This window comes from Eptatretus burgeri, chromosome 17, assembly GCF_056783735.1.
Source record: "Eptatretus burgeri isolate ZD-2024b chromosome 17, Ebu_testis_v1, whole genome shotgun sequence".
Lineage (NCBI taxonomy): Eukaryota > Metazoa > Chordata > Myxini > Myxiniformes > Myxinidae > Eptatretus > Eptatretus burgeri.
The window spans coordinates 35,747,082-35,765,429 of record NC_140977.1 but is presented as its reverse complement, the minus strand read 5'-3'; the positions used below and the strand labels follow the sequence as shown (position 1 = coordinate 35,765,429).

General features: G+C 40.0%; 1 protein-coding gene and 1 pseudogene across 5 annotated transcripts in view; one reads left to right on the top strand and one right to left on the bottom strand.

Annotated features, from left to right (window-relative positions):
• LOC147009734 (CD81 antigen-like) overlaps positions 1-18,348 on the top strand; it is a 145,137-nt gene that overhangs the window by 31,737 nt on the left and 95,052 nt on the right. For 4 of the 5 annotated variants that reach the window (XM_085860886.1, XM_085860888.1, XM_085860885.1 and 1 more), the window contains 4 exons: positions 1,994-2,077; positions 12,341-12,415; positions 16,000-16,101; positions 16,218-16,325. In XM_085860886.1, the coding sequence (XP_085717012.1) occupies positions 2,042-2,077; positions 12,341-12,415; positions 16,000-16,101; positions 16,218-16,325 (321 nt within the window). In that variant the 5' untranslated portion in view covers positions 1,994-2,041. Of the gene's footprint in view, positions 1-1,993; positions 2,078-4,142; positions 4,241-12,340; positions 12,416-15,999; positions 16,102-16,217; positions 16,326-18,348 lie in introns of all 5 variants that reach the window. The other variant, XM_085860884.1, reaches the window with a different exon arrangement.
• Positions 9,590-11,703, bottom strand: LOC147009736 (uncharacterized; annotated as a pseudogene).

Genomic DNA, 18,348 nt, shown 5'->3' with positions numbered 1-18,348 from the left:
CCAAATCTCAGAAACCGATCTCCACGTGGGGCATCAGACGATTGGTCATTATAAATTGAAAAATTTCCTCGCTTGCTTCGATCGAGTTCCCCACCTTGAGTTTTAACGAGAGGGGGTGAGAACCCCCACGTCGTACTTCGGGCTTTCCCCTGCCCATAAGTTGTAGGCCTACTCATCATGGTTTCCTTTTGAGGTGATCTTTTTATGGCCGGATGCCCTTCCTGACGCCAACCCTTTTAGTCACCTCTTGCGACACGCAGGGATACGGTGCACCTATTCTAACCGGGGCACACACCGGGATGTTTGTGTTGTTTGTGTGACTTCACTGTCCTTTCCAAAATGTCAAAAACAAATGCCAAAAGCAGTCAATTTATAAATAACAAGTGAAATCCTTCAATACAGCACGTGTGGTGAAGCAAATGAGTACACTAATGTTAAAATATACAATTTATGCTTTTTCAGTTGAAAAACAATTAAAAAGCGTACTTAAAATTTGAAACGTAAAAATCTTGTTATTATTGTGATAAGCACCTTTATATATAACAGAAGGAATGAAATTGTTTGATACAGCTTGGCAGGAGGCCGCAAAAGAATGATAGCATAAGAAAAATTTAGCTTTCAGCATTCGACGATCGGCGTGAAATGCGATGGTGGGCGGAAATGACATCTTTCGGCGCGAAATGCGATGGTGGGTGGAAATAACGTCTATCAGCGTGAAATGCGATGATGGGCGGAAATGACATCTTTCGTTCGTTCGTACATGAGAGGGCCGCGTTTCTTGGTTTTTTCCCGTCAAGCAATAAATTAAATGGTTTTCACATATATAACACATTAGTTTCACAAATTTCCATTGAAATACTCGGGTATTTCCGTCAATTCTCGCTATTTCCGTCTGGGTTATGCACTGCATCTACTGGACGGCCGTCATTGGCTGTCTTCAGGCACGTGGGGGGGGGGACAGGGGACACCGGAGACGTGGTAGACACCGGGGACATTTCAAACTCTGTGCAATTGTATACAGCACACGCGCTGTAATAAAGAAAGACCCACCCACATCTCTCACCTGTGAATGGAGGGAATAGCCAATCAGCTCTCACCTCATCAACTAAACCCAAGTGGCTCGCATTGTATAAATAAATTAACACCTCCCATGTTCCTCTAACTGAAACTGCTACGTAAAGCAACCAAGAAAGCTTACACAAGGTAAACCGGTCCGGCAGCTTAGGGGGTGTGTAGCATTGTGATTCTCATGTGTGCACTATTGTGAATGTCTTTATAGCTGCAGAGGAACTCTGGGAACGGTTTGTTCCAGCAAAATTTGCCAGAAAGGAAACAGAAAATCTGGAAAGAAGAAGCTTTCAGGGTGCTTGGCATTTTGGAAAGGACAGTGAAGTCAAAAGAAGTATTTTAAATATCATTCACTCGAAGCTTTGAATGCAATTAAGAAGGAACGAGAGAGTTCATAGAACACCTTACTCCTTGCGGCATTTAACTATATAACTCAATTGAAATAAAATATAGACTTTAGAGGTTTTAGAAAAAAAAATCCATACGTTTACCGCAGTAGATGCAGCGTCTTTTACACCACCTTATTTAACAAGTGACAATAGTTCTTCGTGCCTGTTGTTTATGTCCTTTATGATGTCCCTAAAAACAGTAAGTTTCCTGTTTGAAATTATTTTCAATTTTGCTTGACTGCCAGAGAGGCAGACAGAGTAAAAAAAAAAAAATTATCTCGCTCTCTCTGCGCATGTGCAATTGGAACAAATTCAGAGCCAAAGTACTGCTGAACTCCAGATTTAATTTTCAAGAAAAAGCTTGGCTGTGCGTTTGTGTGCGGAGAACTGTGTAAAACAAATGCATGTACGAGGGTTCGGATTGATCCAAGAGTTTATGGTTGCAAACTTTGTCGTTTTCCTTTAAATCTGATTGTATGTTTGTTTTCCAAATTGCCATCTACTCTAATTGTGTTTTGTTTGGCATCGGCTTGCAGTTCTACTTTGACAAGCAGACAACCACACCAAGAAAATGGCCCTTTTGGATGATTTTGATGAGGGATCTTCAACCTTCTGCATTGGTAAGAGAACTTTCTTGAACATGTCATGGCTGGTATGTAACGCGTGACAATAGTTTCTTTGCGAAGGACACCGTGGGATCTTTAACGTCCACCAACTTATGCTGGCAGACGGAATGCTCAGTTTAATGTCCATCCGAAGGATAGCACACATGATGAATCGCCTTGTCTGTGAAACACCAGAATGACAGTTTATAGCTTGTTCTGGATTCAAACTCTGACTCGATAGCTTTGAAGCGAGTGCCCATTATGAATGGGGTGATGCATTGAATAAAGGTCACAATTGGGCCGTAACAGTGTCTGAGGCAATATTGCACTTCACAATTGAAACCATGGTTGAGAGAAATGACAAACGAGGCCCCAAGCCATGTTACAAATGATCCATGCACAGTCTACAAAGTCCTATGGCTCGAAAAAATCAGACTGGCAATGGGGTACATCATTCATGCATGAAGACTCATTTGAGCACCTTACCTCGAGGCCTAGCAAGTTGAGATGGCTCGGATTCGTTAGTCTGTGGGGAACGCGATAAGTACAGAATGCCTCAAGGATGTCAGGGGTGAGTGCTCGCCAAGTGGCTTCAGTACTCAAGTAAGCACTCCTTTGAAATGGTTTTGGCACGGCTGGCTTGGCAAGCGCAAGCAAGCTTCTTGGTGATGGAACACACCCTGGTTTGTTCCAAATTTCTTTCAGTTGCAACTGTTTGAAAAGACAACTACAACTGTTTAAAAAGGTAATCATACGTTGGAAAGAATTGACAGAATAGTTTGTGGTTATAATAATTTTTAGTTCCAGTAGGTACTGTGCCCCACGAAATGTCCCCTGAGCTATTTATACACCTCAACATGGAGTTCATCCAAAGCCGAAATCCCCCTTGGGAACGGGAGCAGTTTAAGTCGCTACAACTCGGCCATGTGACCATTAGTCCCCCTGTCAAGTTTGGTTGAGATTGAATAAGTAACGACTGAATGTATCATTGTCAGACAGACAGCCACCGGATTGCGTAGTTTCGTATCATACAAGGTTAAGGCTCGTGGAAAAGCGAGAACACTGAATGGATCAGGACACGAGAACAAAAGGAACAGTAGAAAGGTGAGGTGGGTTGGTGAGACACAAACAGCAGTGTTGAAGGATAAAATTAAGGACAAATAAGGGAAGTGGGGAGGAAAGAGGACTTGTGGAGGATGCATGCAGTGGACAAGAGGAATACAGAAGAAAATGCTCAGGAAGGAAAAGTGGAAATGTGGAAAGAGGTGGGCTTGGGGGTGTTGAAGAGAGGGGGGTGGGGTGGGGGGGTAACGGGGACAGAAAAGATCATGGTTTTGGATGGGGATGATCTGAGATGGTGGTGAACAGCGAGCTTGAAGATCTGGATGGAAGAAATATTTGAGAATGTGGAAGTTTGTTTCACAGGCGGGAAGAAAGAAGCGAGTGCAGACTTATTTGGCTCTCTCTTCCTCTCTTGTTCATTGATTCTCCAGCTACTTATGTCCAATTGTTGCCCCACTGTTCCACCGCCAATTCAACCTTGCTCTTCTGTAAGCCTAGGTCTTGTAGTGAAAAGAACACGTCAAATTTGACCTTAAAGGTCAAAAGTGAGAGTGTCATCTCATTAGATCGTCATCGTCCTCTCATATTGGGGTGCATTTAACATAGATGAATGCTTTTCACACAAAATTCCATCAACATATTTTCTGACACAGGATGGTGGAGGTTGTTAGATGGGAGGGAAGGGGTATTAATTTATGGGATTGATTGACAAGAAATGATGATGGAAGGAGGTTTGAAAGGGAATGGTGATGTATGAGACTGTGCACAACTGTATGCAGATAATTGTTTGAATCTTTGGGCTGTGTTTGAATCACGAGACTTTTTCCCTCTAATGCGATCTCATGTTGGCCACTCAAAGCTCAAACGTTGCTCTAAGTTCAAGGTTCCAACATTTTAAAGAGCAAAATCATGAATTCCTTGCAGAAATAGGCTCTTAGAAGGTATTCCTGCAAATCCTGGTGTATCCTTTTGACAAGCTTTAACCTTTTTTTTTTTTAATTTTTTTTTCATTTGCCAGTTCTGTTCATCCTGATTGGATCTGGTGTATTCACAATACTTATGTGCTGCCTTGGCTGCTGTGGATCAAGCAAACGGTCTCGGTCCATGTTGTTATCGGTCAGTATTTCTGCTGGGGGGGGGGGGGGGTAGGAAATCTTGGTGGTGCTGTTTTCAGCTGGTTTTTTGTTTGTTTGTTTTTGCTACTAATACAAATTTGAGTTGATGGAGATTTTATTTATTTATTGCCTCTTTCATCCAAAACGTTTTAAATAGTCCATGAGCGACATGGCCAAATTCTGGAAATTGCTGCCATGAGAGGGCACCAGATTTTTTCGTTATTTTCTGTTACCTATATGTATCTGTAACTCAAAACAGGCTCATTCCGTGTCATTTCAGCCGGGGGTTGCGGTGACCCCCTCAGATTTTTGTGAAAAAATTCTCAAAGCTACCTTAACATATATGAGGAAGGTTTGCCAAGTTATAGCTCAAAATTCCAAGTAGTGTCCGAGATATGGCCCGCCAAACACCCTAGGGGTGTTTCAATTCTGGCAGTCGCGAGTTGCAGATTTGTATCTGAAGCATTTTTGGAGGGCTCTAATTTCCAGAGTTTTACAGAGTTCTGAAAATTCACACAAATGGTGTCTATTAGTGAGGCTTTCAGAATTTGACATCAAAAATGTTCTCCTTAAAATACTTTTTAACATAAGTACTCTCAAAAGTAGTGATTTGTAACATGCAGTCAAAAAAATTTGAATTTTCAAATTGCTGCCAACAATCAGTTTATTCATCATGAAGAATTTTGTTGCCTGATTACATAATCTCGTGACTGGATCATTTACACAAGAAAACTGAAACCTTTTGGAGCAAAATCTTGGGTGCTATAGGTGTCTGAACTTTGCTCCAGACTCAACGACACTGAAATTTACCCCGGTTTTACCCCAAGCATTCTCCATGTTGACAGCTACACAGCTCTTTTAAATTTCTGTCACTTAAAGACACAAACATAGGCAAACTGTGGTAGAAAATTCAAGAGTTGTTCTCAATCCCTTCTATTTTTACAAAGGCCCACTATTTAAAAAAAAACATGTTCTATGAAAGATGTAGAATAAAATCAATAGGTGTGCTTTTGAAGTGGAAGCCATGCCAAACATTCATAAGTTGGCACCACAATGATCAACTTGTTGTGTTTTTTGGTCACAAGTATATTGTTACTTTAATTTGGCTCACATTTTTTTAAAGGATATTTTAGTTTAAGGCCGCCGCCAATCTCAACTACAAATTAAGACACATAATGTGATCATAATAATCACCATTAAAAATATTCATTTGCATATCTAATTGTTTCTATACTTGGTGTACATTGTACGAAAGTCGACATCCATTTGTAAATGTCGGTACAATATCTGATTCAACTTTTTTTTTTTTCATAATTTCATATCAAATTGTTTGGACAAATGTACTTGGATCCATTGTACATAGTGAACAGTGATTAGTTTTATAATTGCCAGGATATAATAAAATCTAACAATGAGCATTGGCAGTTACTACAGGGCTGTGTATTAGGTTAAAGCCGAAATTAGATAGAGTTGTGCTTCATGCCTAACTTTGGAAATTATTTTGGTACACTTCTTTAAGCTTTACCAAACTGATTTATATATTGTTAGATTCTACTTACCATAAGTCATACTTCCTTACAATATCTTTATTTTTTCTATGTTTTTTAATAAAAAAAATTGTTTTTAAAAAAAGTAGCTTTTGGAACTGCAGAATCATTAGAAATTGATGCATTTTTTAAAAAAAATTCGTTTAAAAATAGAAAGGATTGAGAGCAACTCTTGAATTTTCTACCACAGTTTGCCTATGTATGTGTCTTTAAGTGACAAAAATTTAAAAGAGCTGTGTAATTGTCAACATTGTGAACACTTGGGGTAAAACTGGGGTAAATTTCAGTGTCGTTGAGTCTGGAGCAAAGTTCAGACACCTATAGCACCCAAGATTTTGCTCCAAAAGGTTTCAGTTTTCTTGTGTAAATGATCCAGTCACTAGATTATGTAAATCAGGCAACACAATTTTTCATGATGAATAAACTGACTGTTGGCAGCAATTTGAAAACTCAATTTTTTTTTGACTGCATGTTACAAATCACTACTTTTGAGAGTACTTATGTTAAAAAGTATTTTAAGTAGAACATTTTTTATGTCAAATTCTGAAAGCCTCACTAATAGACCCCATTTGTGTGAATTTTCAGAACTCTGTTTGTAAAACTCTGGAATTTAGAGCGCTCAAAAATGCTTTAGATACAAATCTGCAACTCAACGACTGCCAGAATTGAAACACCCCTCGGGTGTTTGTAGGGCCATATCTTGGACACTACTTGGAATTTTGAGCTACAACTTGGCAAACCTTCCTCATATATGTTAAGGTAGCTTTGAGAATTTTTTCAGGAAAATCTGAGGGGGTCACTGCAGAATTTCATTTTTTTGGCTAATTTGACACGGAATGACTCAACAGCATGATGGACATTTCTGGAGAGTAACTTGGTTTCTGTACAGCTAAATGTGGGAAAGAGGAGTAGAAAACCAGAAAAAAGACTAAAGGCCCGGTCACACCTTGACGTTTTAGCCAACGTATGCCGATTTTTGAATTTTTTTTCTAAAACGCTGGCATACGTTGAATACGTTATGGGTAAGTTTTGATAACATTGAGAGCATGCTGGCATACGTCGTAGTACGTTGCCATACGTCGTTGTACGTTGGCTTTAAACGTTGTACTTTTCGGTTGTCCTCAAATTTTCCATGCTTGAAATTTCACGACGTATGCCGGCGTATGACTCACACGTTCCGCTACGCTGGCCACAAGTTGTAGGCACGGTCTGCAATCGTTGAAAGACGTCAACACATGCTACTTGTAAGTTAATCATAAGTTGAGACACGCCGAGGTAGTGTTTAGAGTACCCGAAACTTATTTCCTACCTATGATTAACGTGTTGTTGGCACGTTACGCGATCGTTGCCACACGTCGACAGACGTTACTTTTAAGTTACTCATAGGCTGAAAGACGTCGGTATAATGGATCGTCCTTGCGTCAGCGTCCACGGCCACGGCCAGGACACTTATTTGCAGCATTCTTCAAACTTTTCTTCAGCATGACGAGGATGTTCACACTTCGATGTCTAGCTTGGCTATGATTCCAATCGTCCATCGGCAGCGTCTATTTAAAATAGTCGAGTTTGAGCGTTTTAACACGTTCAGAAGAAACGTTTCAAATTTCCAAACCCCAGCGTCAAAAAAACAAACAAACAAAAAAAAAAACAAAGGCGAGTGACAGCAATTTAAACCGTTCATTGTAAACAATGAAACTAGCTGAGTGGTACCGTTTAAAAGTCGTTGAGTGTAAAAAAAATCCAATTGTTGAGCGCAAGCGTCTACTTTCAATAGTGGAGATGCAGCCATTTAAATCGTTGAGTGGCAGCCTATGAACCTACCCGTGGACACGCGGACGCAAGGACGATCCATCATAACCCACACCCTCCCCCTCACACCAACATGAACAAACTACTACTAATACGACTACTAATAGTAATACTGATACTGATACTGTTACTGCTGACATGGACATCGACTCAAAAAGGACTCGAAAACACTGTTGGGTTCCCCTTTTATGAACACCATTTTTATATACCAATTCCCAAAACCGCTGGGAACACGTCTTTATATGGCAGTTGTAACCTAGAAACACGTTAATTTATTTTTTTTGTCGACCGGAAGACGTCATTGGAATACGTCTACATACGTCGATGTGTGTTGGGGCAACGTAAAGAATTGGTTCAAAGCACGTCAAACATAAGTTAGAAATAAGTTTCACGTAAAAAAGACATTACCGCGACGTGTTTCGACTTGTGAGTAGCTTATAAGTAGCCTTTGTGGACGTGTGTAAGCATCCACATATCGTGTGTAAAACTTATCCTCATCGCATGCGAACGTGTGTCATACGCCGAGTACGTCGTAAAATTTTGAACATGTTCAAAATTTCTTGACGTACTCTACTTACTACGACTTATGATAGCGTATTTAGCGTTCTACTCGCGCATACCAAACTTACCCATACCGTATTCGACGTGCCCCAACGTTTTAAACACACTTTTTGTTACGTCGGCATACGCTGGCAAGATCGCCAAGGTGTGACCGCGATTTTGACCCTTCCATTTCTACGGCAGTTATGATTTGAATCGTTGTGCGTCAGCCTTTTAATAGGCTACGCCAAGACATCGTCGGCGATGCGTGCAACGCGCTATGCCTGAGTTAGACTATCGTTGGGCATCGGTTGTGTAGGCCGACAACAGGTTCAGCATTCGTTGGTATAAGTTATCTAGAACACAACGAAACGTTCTGTGTAGTTACCAATGCATTATACATAAGACCAAGTCGCTATGAATACGTCCGAATCTTTAAAAAAAAAAATCAAAAGTTCAACGTAAGCCAGCGTTTTACATACATTTTAATACGTTGCCATCGCTGGCTAAAACGTCAAGGTGTGACCGGGCCTTAAGAGGAACATGTTTAAAAGTACAAACTTTATCAGACCATTTAAAATTGTTTCTGAGACTCATTGTTCATCATTATAAAATGTACAGTTATCAAAACATGTTGGACCTCAAACTAATATACATTCTGAAGTTTTCTCAGAGATTTGAAACATAATTAACTGATTATTATATTATTAACCCAAAGCCTTGACGCAAACAGCACAACACGTTTCATACTTGCTGTTTTGATACACACATTTCCTCACATACTTCATGTACATGACTTATTTATATTCAGGACACAAATATGATCATTACAGAGCTAAATCTTTCCTATAGTTGCCTTCAGTAAACCAAAGATCACTATAGCAAGAATAACATTTAAATTGACATGGTGACAAACAATATGATATCTTTCAAGTACATTTTGTTGGAAAGTTATTGTGATACATATACTTCTCTTCCCAGACATAGTAGTTCAAAGTAATACATGATCAAAATAAAACATATACTTCCAGTATAAATCTATGAATCAGACAATACTAAACTCAAATACATATACAGTTCACATCTGTTCGTTCATTCATCATCACTCTCTGAACTGTCAGAATCTGTGAAGTCATCATTTTCCTCATGATCCTTCATGTTGTCATATGTTTGTAGGCTGCAGGCATATGTGCACTTCAAGCCATTCACCATTCACTGACAAGATGGCAACTGGCAGCTTCTCTTGCACTTGCAAGACAGGAACTCCAGGGCAACATCGGGGGCTATGGGACCATTACTGACAAATCTGGAGGTGTTCACTTGTCGTCTTTACATGGCTCAGACAGACATCTCAGAAGTCAATGAAATGCGGAACCAATTATTCAGAATCAAGAACGGAAACGTAGACTCTTCACAGTTGCCTCCATGCAAGGATTGCCTAAAGATGCATGCTGTTGACTGCGAGCTGTCCCACTTCATCCAAGGTCCACCCATTACTGTCAATAAGATTTTTTTATGCTGGGCTTGCTGGTCAGGGATCTCTGCCAAATGGCTGCTTGGTAGTTTTCCCTCACAGCATGCATCTTCAGGTAATCCTTGCATGGAGGCAACTGTGAAGAGTCTACGTTTCCGTTCTTGATTCCGAATAATTGGTACCGCATTTCATTGACTTCTGAGATGTCTGTCTGAGCCACGTAAAGACGACAAGTGAACATCTCCAGATTTGTCAGTAATTCTGCAGACAATGTCCAACCTTGCCCTAGTTTTCTGAATGCCTCTTGGAACTGGACATTCTCCTTCAGAAATTTCAGAGCAGCCAATTTTCCTCGTCCACTGAATGCGCTGACGCTATCGCATCCAGTGAAGGCATGAAACCCAAGCAAGGAGGCACATACATTCTGACCAATGGCATCTGCTACTTTCTTTACATCAATATACCTTATTCTGGTTGCAGATCCACATTTGATATACATGGCACAGTTAATCCTGCTTTGGAATACCAAACACAAAGAGACAGAGGACAGTATCTAGTTCTTCCAACTTTGAATAGGACACACTGTGTCCCAATCGGTTCAAAACTCTGATCAGTTCCACGTTTCCAGTCAGCGATTTGACTCCCCATGGCAACAAGATGTGCTTGGCAGGAATTGTCGCCCTCCACTTACAGCATACATACAATCTTGACCAAGGGATTGTATCACCCTCTGGAGTCGTGGCGTTCCTTCTGCTGAGTCACCAATGAGGAGAGTTCTGAGAAACAAAAGTAATGTTTCTGGAAGCTTTAAATATTCTGCATTCAGTTCATCAGGTTTTGGAGGCCATGGCATCTTTGATATGGATTTAATTTGGTCTCTGATGTATACTGCAGATTGGTTGATGACATGTCTTATGTCATTTGTAGACTTTAGTTCCTGGACCTTATCCTTGAGCATAACATTAACTGTAAGGGCTTGTACAAGTGATAGATTATCAGGATATACAAGAACCCTACCATTTGTCTCAGTGATGAAGTGGAGAGACTGACAAAATTCTGCTTCCAACTTACAGCGGATGTGATTTTTGTCCGTTTCTTCACATCCTGGAAGCCATATGTTCTCATGAATTCGACAAGTTTGTCAGTTAGATGAGTCAGGCGAACATGATGAGTTAGTGAAAATAGTGTCCCTTATGTGCTTGAACAACATCATGTATGATTCTTGTTCTGCTTCTTGGTAGGCCACATCTTCGTTTGCCAAAGTTGCAGTCACAGCTTTGGGTTTCTCATCCCTTGTGTAATTTCTGTAACAGGTCTTATGATAGTGGGCCTCTGCTGCCACGAGTTCTCGTGATGTTATGGCCAGAATTTTGTTGTCAAATTGCCTAATGACTGCTTGTCCAACCTTGTCATCAGAACAGAGCTCGAAAGACTGCATGAGTGGTCCACGGGTTTTGGATCCTGTGATGTATTTGGTTTTCTTGTGACAGAAAATACAAATTTTATCCATAACACGAGATGAACTAGGGCCATCACGCAAGGATTTCCAGGAATCTGTGCCAGCAGAAGAGTCTTCTTTGGATGAAAGACTGGCAAGTGTTTTCTTTTGAGTGAAAGAAGAATGACAGTTTCTATGATACCATAGTTTTGAGTCATACTCATATTCACAGAGATTAAGGATGGCATCAAAGTTTTGTATCCTGGCAGCATTCTGAAGCGCTTCTATGGACTGTGGATCCTTTGGGTTGGTGAGCTCACTGATTGGCGCACTCACTGCACAGATTATACAGGTCCTCTCCTCAACATGAGGCCTTTTGGGTGGCTTCCGAGGTGCATCCATTATTTATTCACCTGCAATGACACAGAATAGAGCAATTATTTATCAATTGGAGATATAACAATAAATGCATATATTTTTCGTCTTTGTTAAGTGTCACTTGGCAAAGCTGTGTGGCTTCAGTCAATTTCTAAGGTTGATTGGAAGAAGATATGAATTACCTTAAATAATCATGCACATGCTTACAAAATGATATTTATCAAATTGAACTTAAATAATGCATTAGAAAGGAAAAGGTTAATCATACCCAGCATCGTCAAACATGAGAAGTGTTGTGAATCTCAGCTCCCTGGATCTCATCTTGTCACTCTCTGAGGGATTCATGTTAGTGAACACTAGATGAATAATGTTATAAGGATTAATGCTTATAATTTAAATATCACCAAAATAACCTTTACTTGGACGATTTTCATAATGACAATAATTGTTCCTGCAGCTTTTTCATAATCATATCTAAAGTGGACCTCAATGCCTATCCAATGCCTTCATGACCCAACTTAGGCTCTAAATTATTAAATTGTGAGAAAAAATGTTTTGTTAACCAAACATACCTTGTTCACATGCACACAATATAAAACAACTCATAAAACAAGTGTTTTTTTGTCTTTATTCAAAACATATTTCATGGAATGTGCAATTTTTTGTGGCTCAATTTGGCACCCGCTTCGCCATAAAATCATGATTTCTTCAAAGTCTTATACAAAACTTGAGCTACTCTACTGAGAAGTCCATCATGCTGTTTTGTTATGTCCATGGGCATATACATAAGATAAAACAAACAGTCTGGTGCCCTCTCATGGTAGCAATTTTTGGATGGGCTCATGTACTAAAAAGGTAATATTTTTGTTTCATCCTGAATAATTTTTCTGTGACCTGTTTCAACTTCTTTCACAGGTGTTCATCTGCCTCCTGGTAGTGTTTATAGCTGAAATTGTAGTTGGAATTTGGGCTTTGGAGAACAAAGAGCAGGTTTGTCTATGCTCTCTTATTATGTTTTTTTTTCCCTTCACTGTTTGTACATAATATTGTAAGGTTTTTAATTTTTATTTTCCTCCTTCAGGATAAGGTTTTATGCATTTCATTTCTTTAGTTTTATCATCAAAAACCCTGGCCTGGCAATGGGAGCGTAATACATACAATCATAATATCTGTCAAGGGTTAGTAAAGCACTTGCACTGTGCCACGTGTACTTTGCAAAATTACAAGTCATCTCCACAGTTGACTTGAAACACCCTCTCCCACCACCACCAGCTACTATACTGTACCCACTTACACAGAGAAACTGCATCGTGTCCCACTCCTCTAAACCCCCATGACTACGAATTCCGAAAACCTTCCCTGGCACACCCCAAGTTCAACCATCAAATTTCAATGCATTCTGTACGTACACACACACACACACACACCTGGAATTATAGATAGATGAAGGGATCTGACACATAAAGTCAACAATAATAACAAAACAAAGGAGTGGTATTATTTCCAAAATGGAAAAATTAATATGGAGCTTGGAGATGCACACAAAGCCTTTTATTGGCCCCGTGAATGAAGAACATCAAAACCCTTTACAGCATGCCGCATGCAATTTCCTTCTGCTCATCCCCTGTCCTTTTGGAAATGCTGAACTGGAATTCCGGTGTATCCGATATCACTCGTCTCTCCACCCTTTCTCCCCTTTAAGTCATGATGAATATAAGAGCATTGTTTGCATTCATGATGAATATATATATATAATGGCCACAAATCCAGGCAGATAGGCACCATTCTCACTCTGGATGATTGCCCGTGGTGCTGTTACAGTCAAGTCATTAGTGGCAAAACATCTGTTGATTTGGGAAGTGGTGAGATATCACCTGTGATGGAGATGACCGGGTCACAAAACCGATAGGGAACATTATCAAGGTGTCTCTCAATGACACGATTGTCCTCCTGTTTGTTCCTGTAGGACAACGGTCCCACGTTGTTATGAACCTTACCTGGCAACCACACTTCTCTGCTACCAAAGTTTTTGACAAACAACGTGTCCCCAATGTTTATGGAGTGAGGCACTGCATTGTTGCGATGAAGTCTCTTGCTCGATTAATTTTTGTAAACGGCCGATGCCATGTCAGGAGTTAGAGTTAGACAGTCCAGTCATGTTCGCAAGCATAGTTTCATAAGATCGGCTGGTGTCACCCCGTAAACATTTTTGTGTCGAAAGTAGTCGACAGTAAAATAAATGAATCGTCCCGAAGTTGGGATAGACGCTCGTCTCCCAATGGAGTACGGTCGTAGTTGGGGTGCATTAGGTGATAAAGTTGATTTTCAGTTTGATTTGATGGAAAATTAGGGCCTTGTGGGGGCTGAAAGGCCTGATGACACGATTGTATTCGTATAGTGAAAACTATGGAGGATGAGCGGGTCCTGAATTGACTAAAAACGTTCCATTAGTCTTTGCCCAGTGAAAGAACCCTTAAACCTTCTTCGACCTGAAAGGAGTTTAAAGGGTCTTCAATATGTAAGGGTCTAAAGTGCACTTAAAAAGTCAAAAGGATCTACAGGTGGAATGGGTATATTGAGTCCCTCAGTGTTTAAGGAGTCTGCCAGTTAAAAGCTACATGTTGTTGTTCTTTTGGCTGCTCCCATTAGGGGTCGCCACAGCGGATCATCCGTTATGATCCGCATACTGATTTGGCACAGGTTTTACGCCGGATGCCCTTCCTGACGCAACCCTGGTCACCTTTTATGACACAGGGATAAGGATTGGGTTTCGCCATGATTCCAGGCTGCCCTACACCCTCTCATAGTGCAGAGCGCCCGTCCTCAAGCGATGCTCCAACCCAAGCCTCCGAGTAGCCAGATTACAGGCGCAAGCCACTACGCCCGGTAGTTAAAAGCTACATGTTGTAGTAAATTTAAATACTCGTAAATGCATATAAATGAACGATTTAATTTGATGGTTACATGTTATAAGCTTCGTTTAGCACACATCGGTAAATTGTAATATAAACTGCTTGATGTGATGAGCTAATTTTGACTGTAGATGACAGTATTGTATTGTAAACTGCCTGGTGAGATTCGTGAAGATGCTGGAACGGGCAGCAGCTTCTTCCCTCTCCTCAGACCTTGACAAAATCACAAACTGTTCAAACACAATTTTGCTCACATATCCATATTGCCCACCCTTTGCGTTTTCTTTTACACCTCATCCATCGTTAGCTGCATCCCTCGTTTGTCCGTCTCTGTCTACTTTCTTCCTCCACCCTGTTGTTGGTGTTTCCCCTTTCTCCTGCTGTTCCCTTTGTTATGTTGTGTTCTGATTTGTTCTGTGTAACCGCTTTTCTATGAGCCGAGACCATGTAAAATAACAAAAAATATACGTCGTTAAAACGATGCCCTGACACATCCATGGACCCTGCAAATATTGGAGTCCGACAGTACTTCGGCTCTGAATTTGTCCCAACCACGCATGCGCAGAGAGGAGTGAGATAATATATTTATTCCGTCCGCCTGCCTGGCAGTCAAACAAAACTGAAAATCATTCCAAACAGAAAACTTACTGTTTTTATGGACGTCATAAAGGACACAAACAACAGGCACGAAGAACTCATGTAACGTGTTAGATAAGGTTGGGCAACAGGCACTGCATCAACGGGTTGGCGGTAAACTTCCGGAATTATTATTTTTATCCATCATTTAAAATATTTATGTTATTTCCATTTAATAATATACTTGAACACTGTAGAACACAAATCACCTTCTTTCCGCTTCCAAAAACCTCCAGTGTCATAGTACTTGGACATGTTATATAAAGTGGTGTATAAGTCTGCACAAACAGTGCTAAACTTCCTGAATTGTTTTTATATGACCTTTAAAATCATTATTTGCTTTTAATTGAAACTAGTGCGTGCCCGTAGGTGCGTGCCCGTAGGTGCCTGAGGATGTGCCTCTTCAAGGTTTCATATTAATTGGACAAGCGGTTATTTATTTGTCCAAGACAGGACACGGTACTATGACGTCACTATTAACGTCACAATTAATTAATTATTTTTTTTTTGCATGTAGGTGCGTGCCCATACGTGTAAAATGCCAGTACGTGTGTGGCCGTACGTGCGTGCCCGTACATGCAAAAAAAAAAAAAATTTTTAAATTGTGACGTCAATAGTGATGTCATAGCACCGTGTCCTGTTATCGGTTGGCAAATAAATGGCCGTAACTTGGAAACCGCTTGTCCGATTAATATCAAACCTTGAAAAGGCACATCCTCAGGTCCCCAGCAATATTCCTGGCAAGTTTCAATTCGATCGGACCAGGGGTTGTCGAGAAACGGCGGTCGCAGACACGCACACATACAGACAGATAGACAAGACACATACACGGAGATTGCTGGAATTATAGATAGATTGAAATGTAAATTTTAACACTGTGGGGGGAGGGGGGGAGGGAAGAAGCTGTTCTATGACCTCAAGTTACAACTGTTTTAATTGCAGAAATAATGAGCCAGTTTTTGTCTATTAAACTTGATGCAAAAGAATGCCTTGATGATTGATGTGTTTTGTTTCACTTTTGTTCAGGTCTCAAACGGGCTGAAAAGTTTCTATGACAACCTCTATTTCGAATATCGGAAGACACGATCCTCTTATTCCAAAATTATTTTAAATCTCATTCACAAGATGGTATGTTATCCTTTATAATCCGTTATCTATCTTCTTGATATTTCCCTTATAGCCCTGTATCATTATTGATTTTTCTTTACAAGCAAGTGTTGATCTGTCTTAACATCTGCCTGCAGCTGGATTGCTGTGGCAGCAATGCTTTATTTGCTGTCATTGAAACCTTTGTCAATGATGTTTGTCCAAATGAGATTGGACTTGTGAGCATCATTTCAAATGCCCTAAAGGTGAGGAGTTTGAAATGCTTTGGAGGATCTCATCTGTGTGTTTAAAGCACTGAATTGTCCTTTCAGAATTTTTGATGCAATTAACTTGTGCCTCGCATCATATGTGGATCAAGAGAACTCATTTGATGGGAAAACTGGATTTGGTGTTCTGATGTAAATGCTGCAGAAATTATTTTGGGGGAATTTGTTTGGAATCACAATATAGAAGTGCTGTGAATTATTTTGTTTTCAAGTCATGTGGGTCCCATGTTATCTTCGAGATGAAGGCACGATGGTCATGCTTTCAGTTATAAGCTTGTAATTTGAAACGAACCGTGGCGAATGCTGCCATGGCCAACTTCTTTCATCGAAGCTGCATTCCTTTTATCGAAGTGGATGGTGCATTTTCACAAACATTTGGGAAGATCAAATGGTTGTTTGCTCACTCACATCACATTGAGATGCATGCCATGAGAGATCTAGTTATGAGTTAGTCTGGGACGTATAATACTCTGTCACCCAGTGAGACCTTCCTGAAGTCACAAATTCTATGCCAATTCAAGAGCAAATCCTTCCAAAGTATTTAAGACACAATCCTTTTGTGCTCCGATTCTCTGTTATACTCTGTTAAGGAATCGGAGCACAAAAGGATTGTGTCTTAAATACTTTGGAAGGATTTGCTCTTGAATTGGCAGAGAATTTGTGACTTAAGGAAGGTTTTTTTTCCCCTTTTAAAACCACTTTTTGCACATTACTTAATCCACTACATTTGTTGCAAATTTATTATTTATAGTTAGCCTTCCCAACACCAACCTTGATGTTCACCTCCATTCCTTCATCTGACTTTTATCTTCTTTGTGGACCCGACTATCTCATGCTCTTCCCTTCCACTGTCAATCGCCACCTCACGGTTCCTCCCATACCCACTTCCCAGCTTTACACTACCTCATCCTATTCATCCTGCTACTCCCCTTCACTTAATGTCGTGCATATATTCCTCCCTCCCTTTTAATTGAACTAGTCTTTCTCTAATTTAGCTCTTTCATGTGTTGTGATTAAATGGAATGTCCAGATATAAACGGATTTAATTTTTGTCCAGAAATATCAGTCGTTGATACATGCTGGATGACATGATGATAGAGATTAAAAAAACAAAAAAAACAATCTGATATTTGTTGAGAAAGCTGATGATCTTATTTTCGCTCTGCAAGATCAATGCTCATGGAAGAGCAAGGTGATAGAGGGTATGAAATGACAGTATTGCAGAGCACAGCAACTTATTGCATGTAACCTTTCAAACTTTTTTGACGTGTGTTTTGCCATGATTTATTTTGTTAACCATCACCTCAACTGCACCTTTTGAAAACTCGTTTTCATGATGAAATATCAAACACCAAGGTGTCTGGCGAAGTTTGCAAACATAATTTTGATCTCATCTCGGCAAACTGGAAGATTATTTTCAGAACGTAATTGCAAGACTTTTCTGAAGTCCTTTTGTGACAAATTGTTCAGAACAGTTAAAAACAGTAATTAAACACAAAAAAACATTATATATATATATATATATATATATATATATATATATATATATATATATATATATATATATATATATATATATATATGCCTGGTGTTGGCGCAGTGGTTAGGGCAGCGGCTTGGGATACAAAAGCTCCTGAGTTCAATCCCCGTTGGGCCACTGAATTAATACACCAGGGAGTTGACTCAGCCTGTCATCCTTCCGAGGTCGGCGAAATGAGTACCAGTATACTGGGCCGGTGTACACCCCGGTTAAAATAGGTGTACCATATCCCTGTGTCATAAGAGGCGACCAGGTTTGTGTCAGGAAGAGCATCCGGCGTAAAACATGTGCCAAATCACTATGCGGATCATATGGATGATCCGCTGTGGCGACCCCTGACGGGAGCAGCCGAAAGAAGAAGAAGAGATATGTATATATATATATATATATATATATATATATATATATATATATATATATATATATATATATAAGACTTCAAGCATGTTTTCCTCCAGTGTT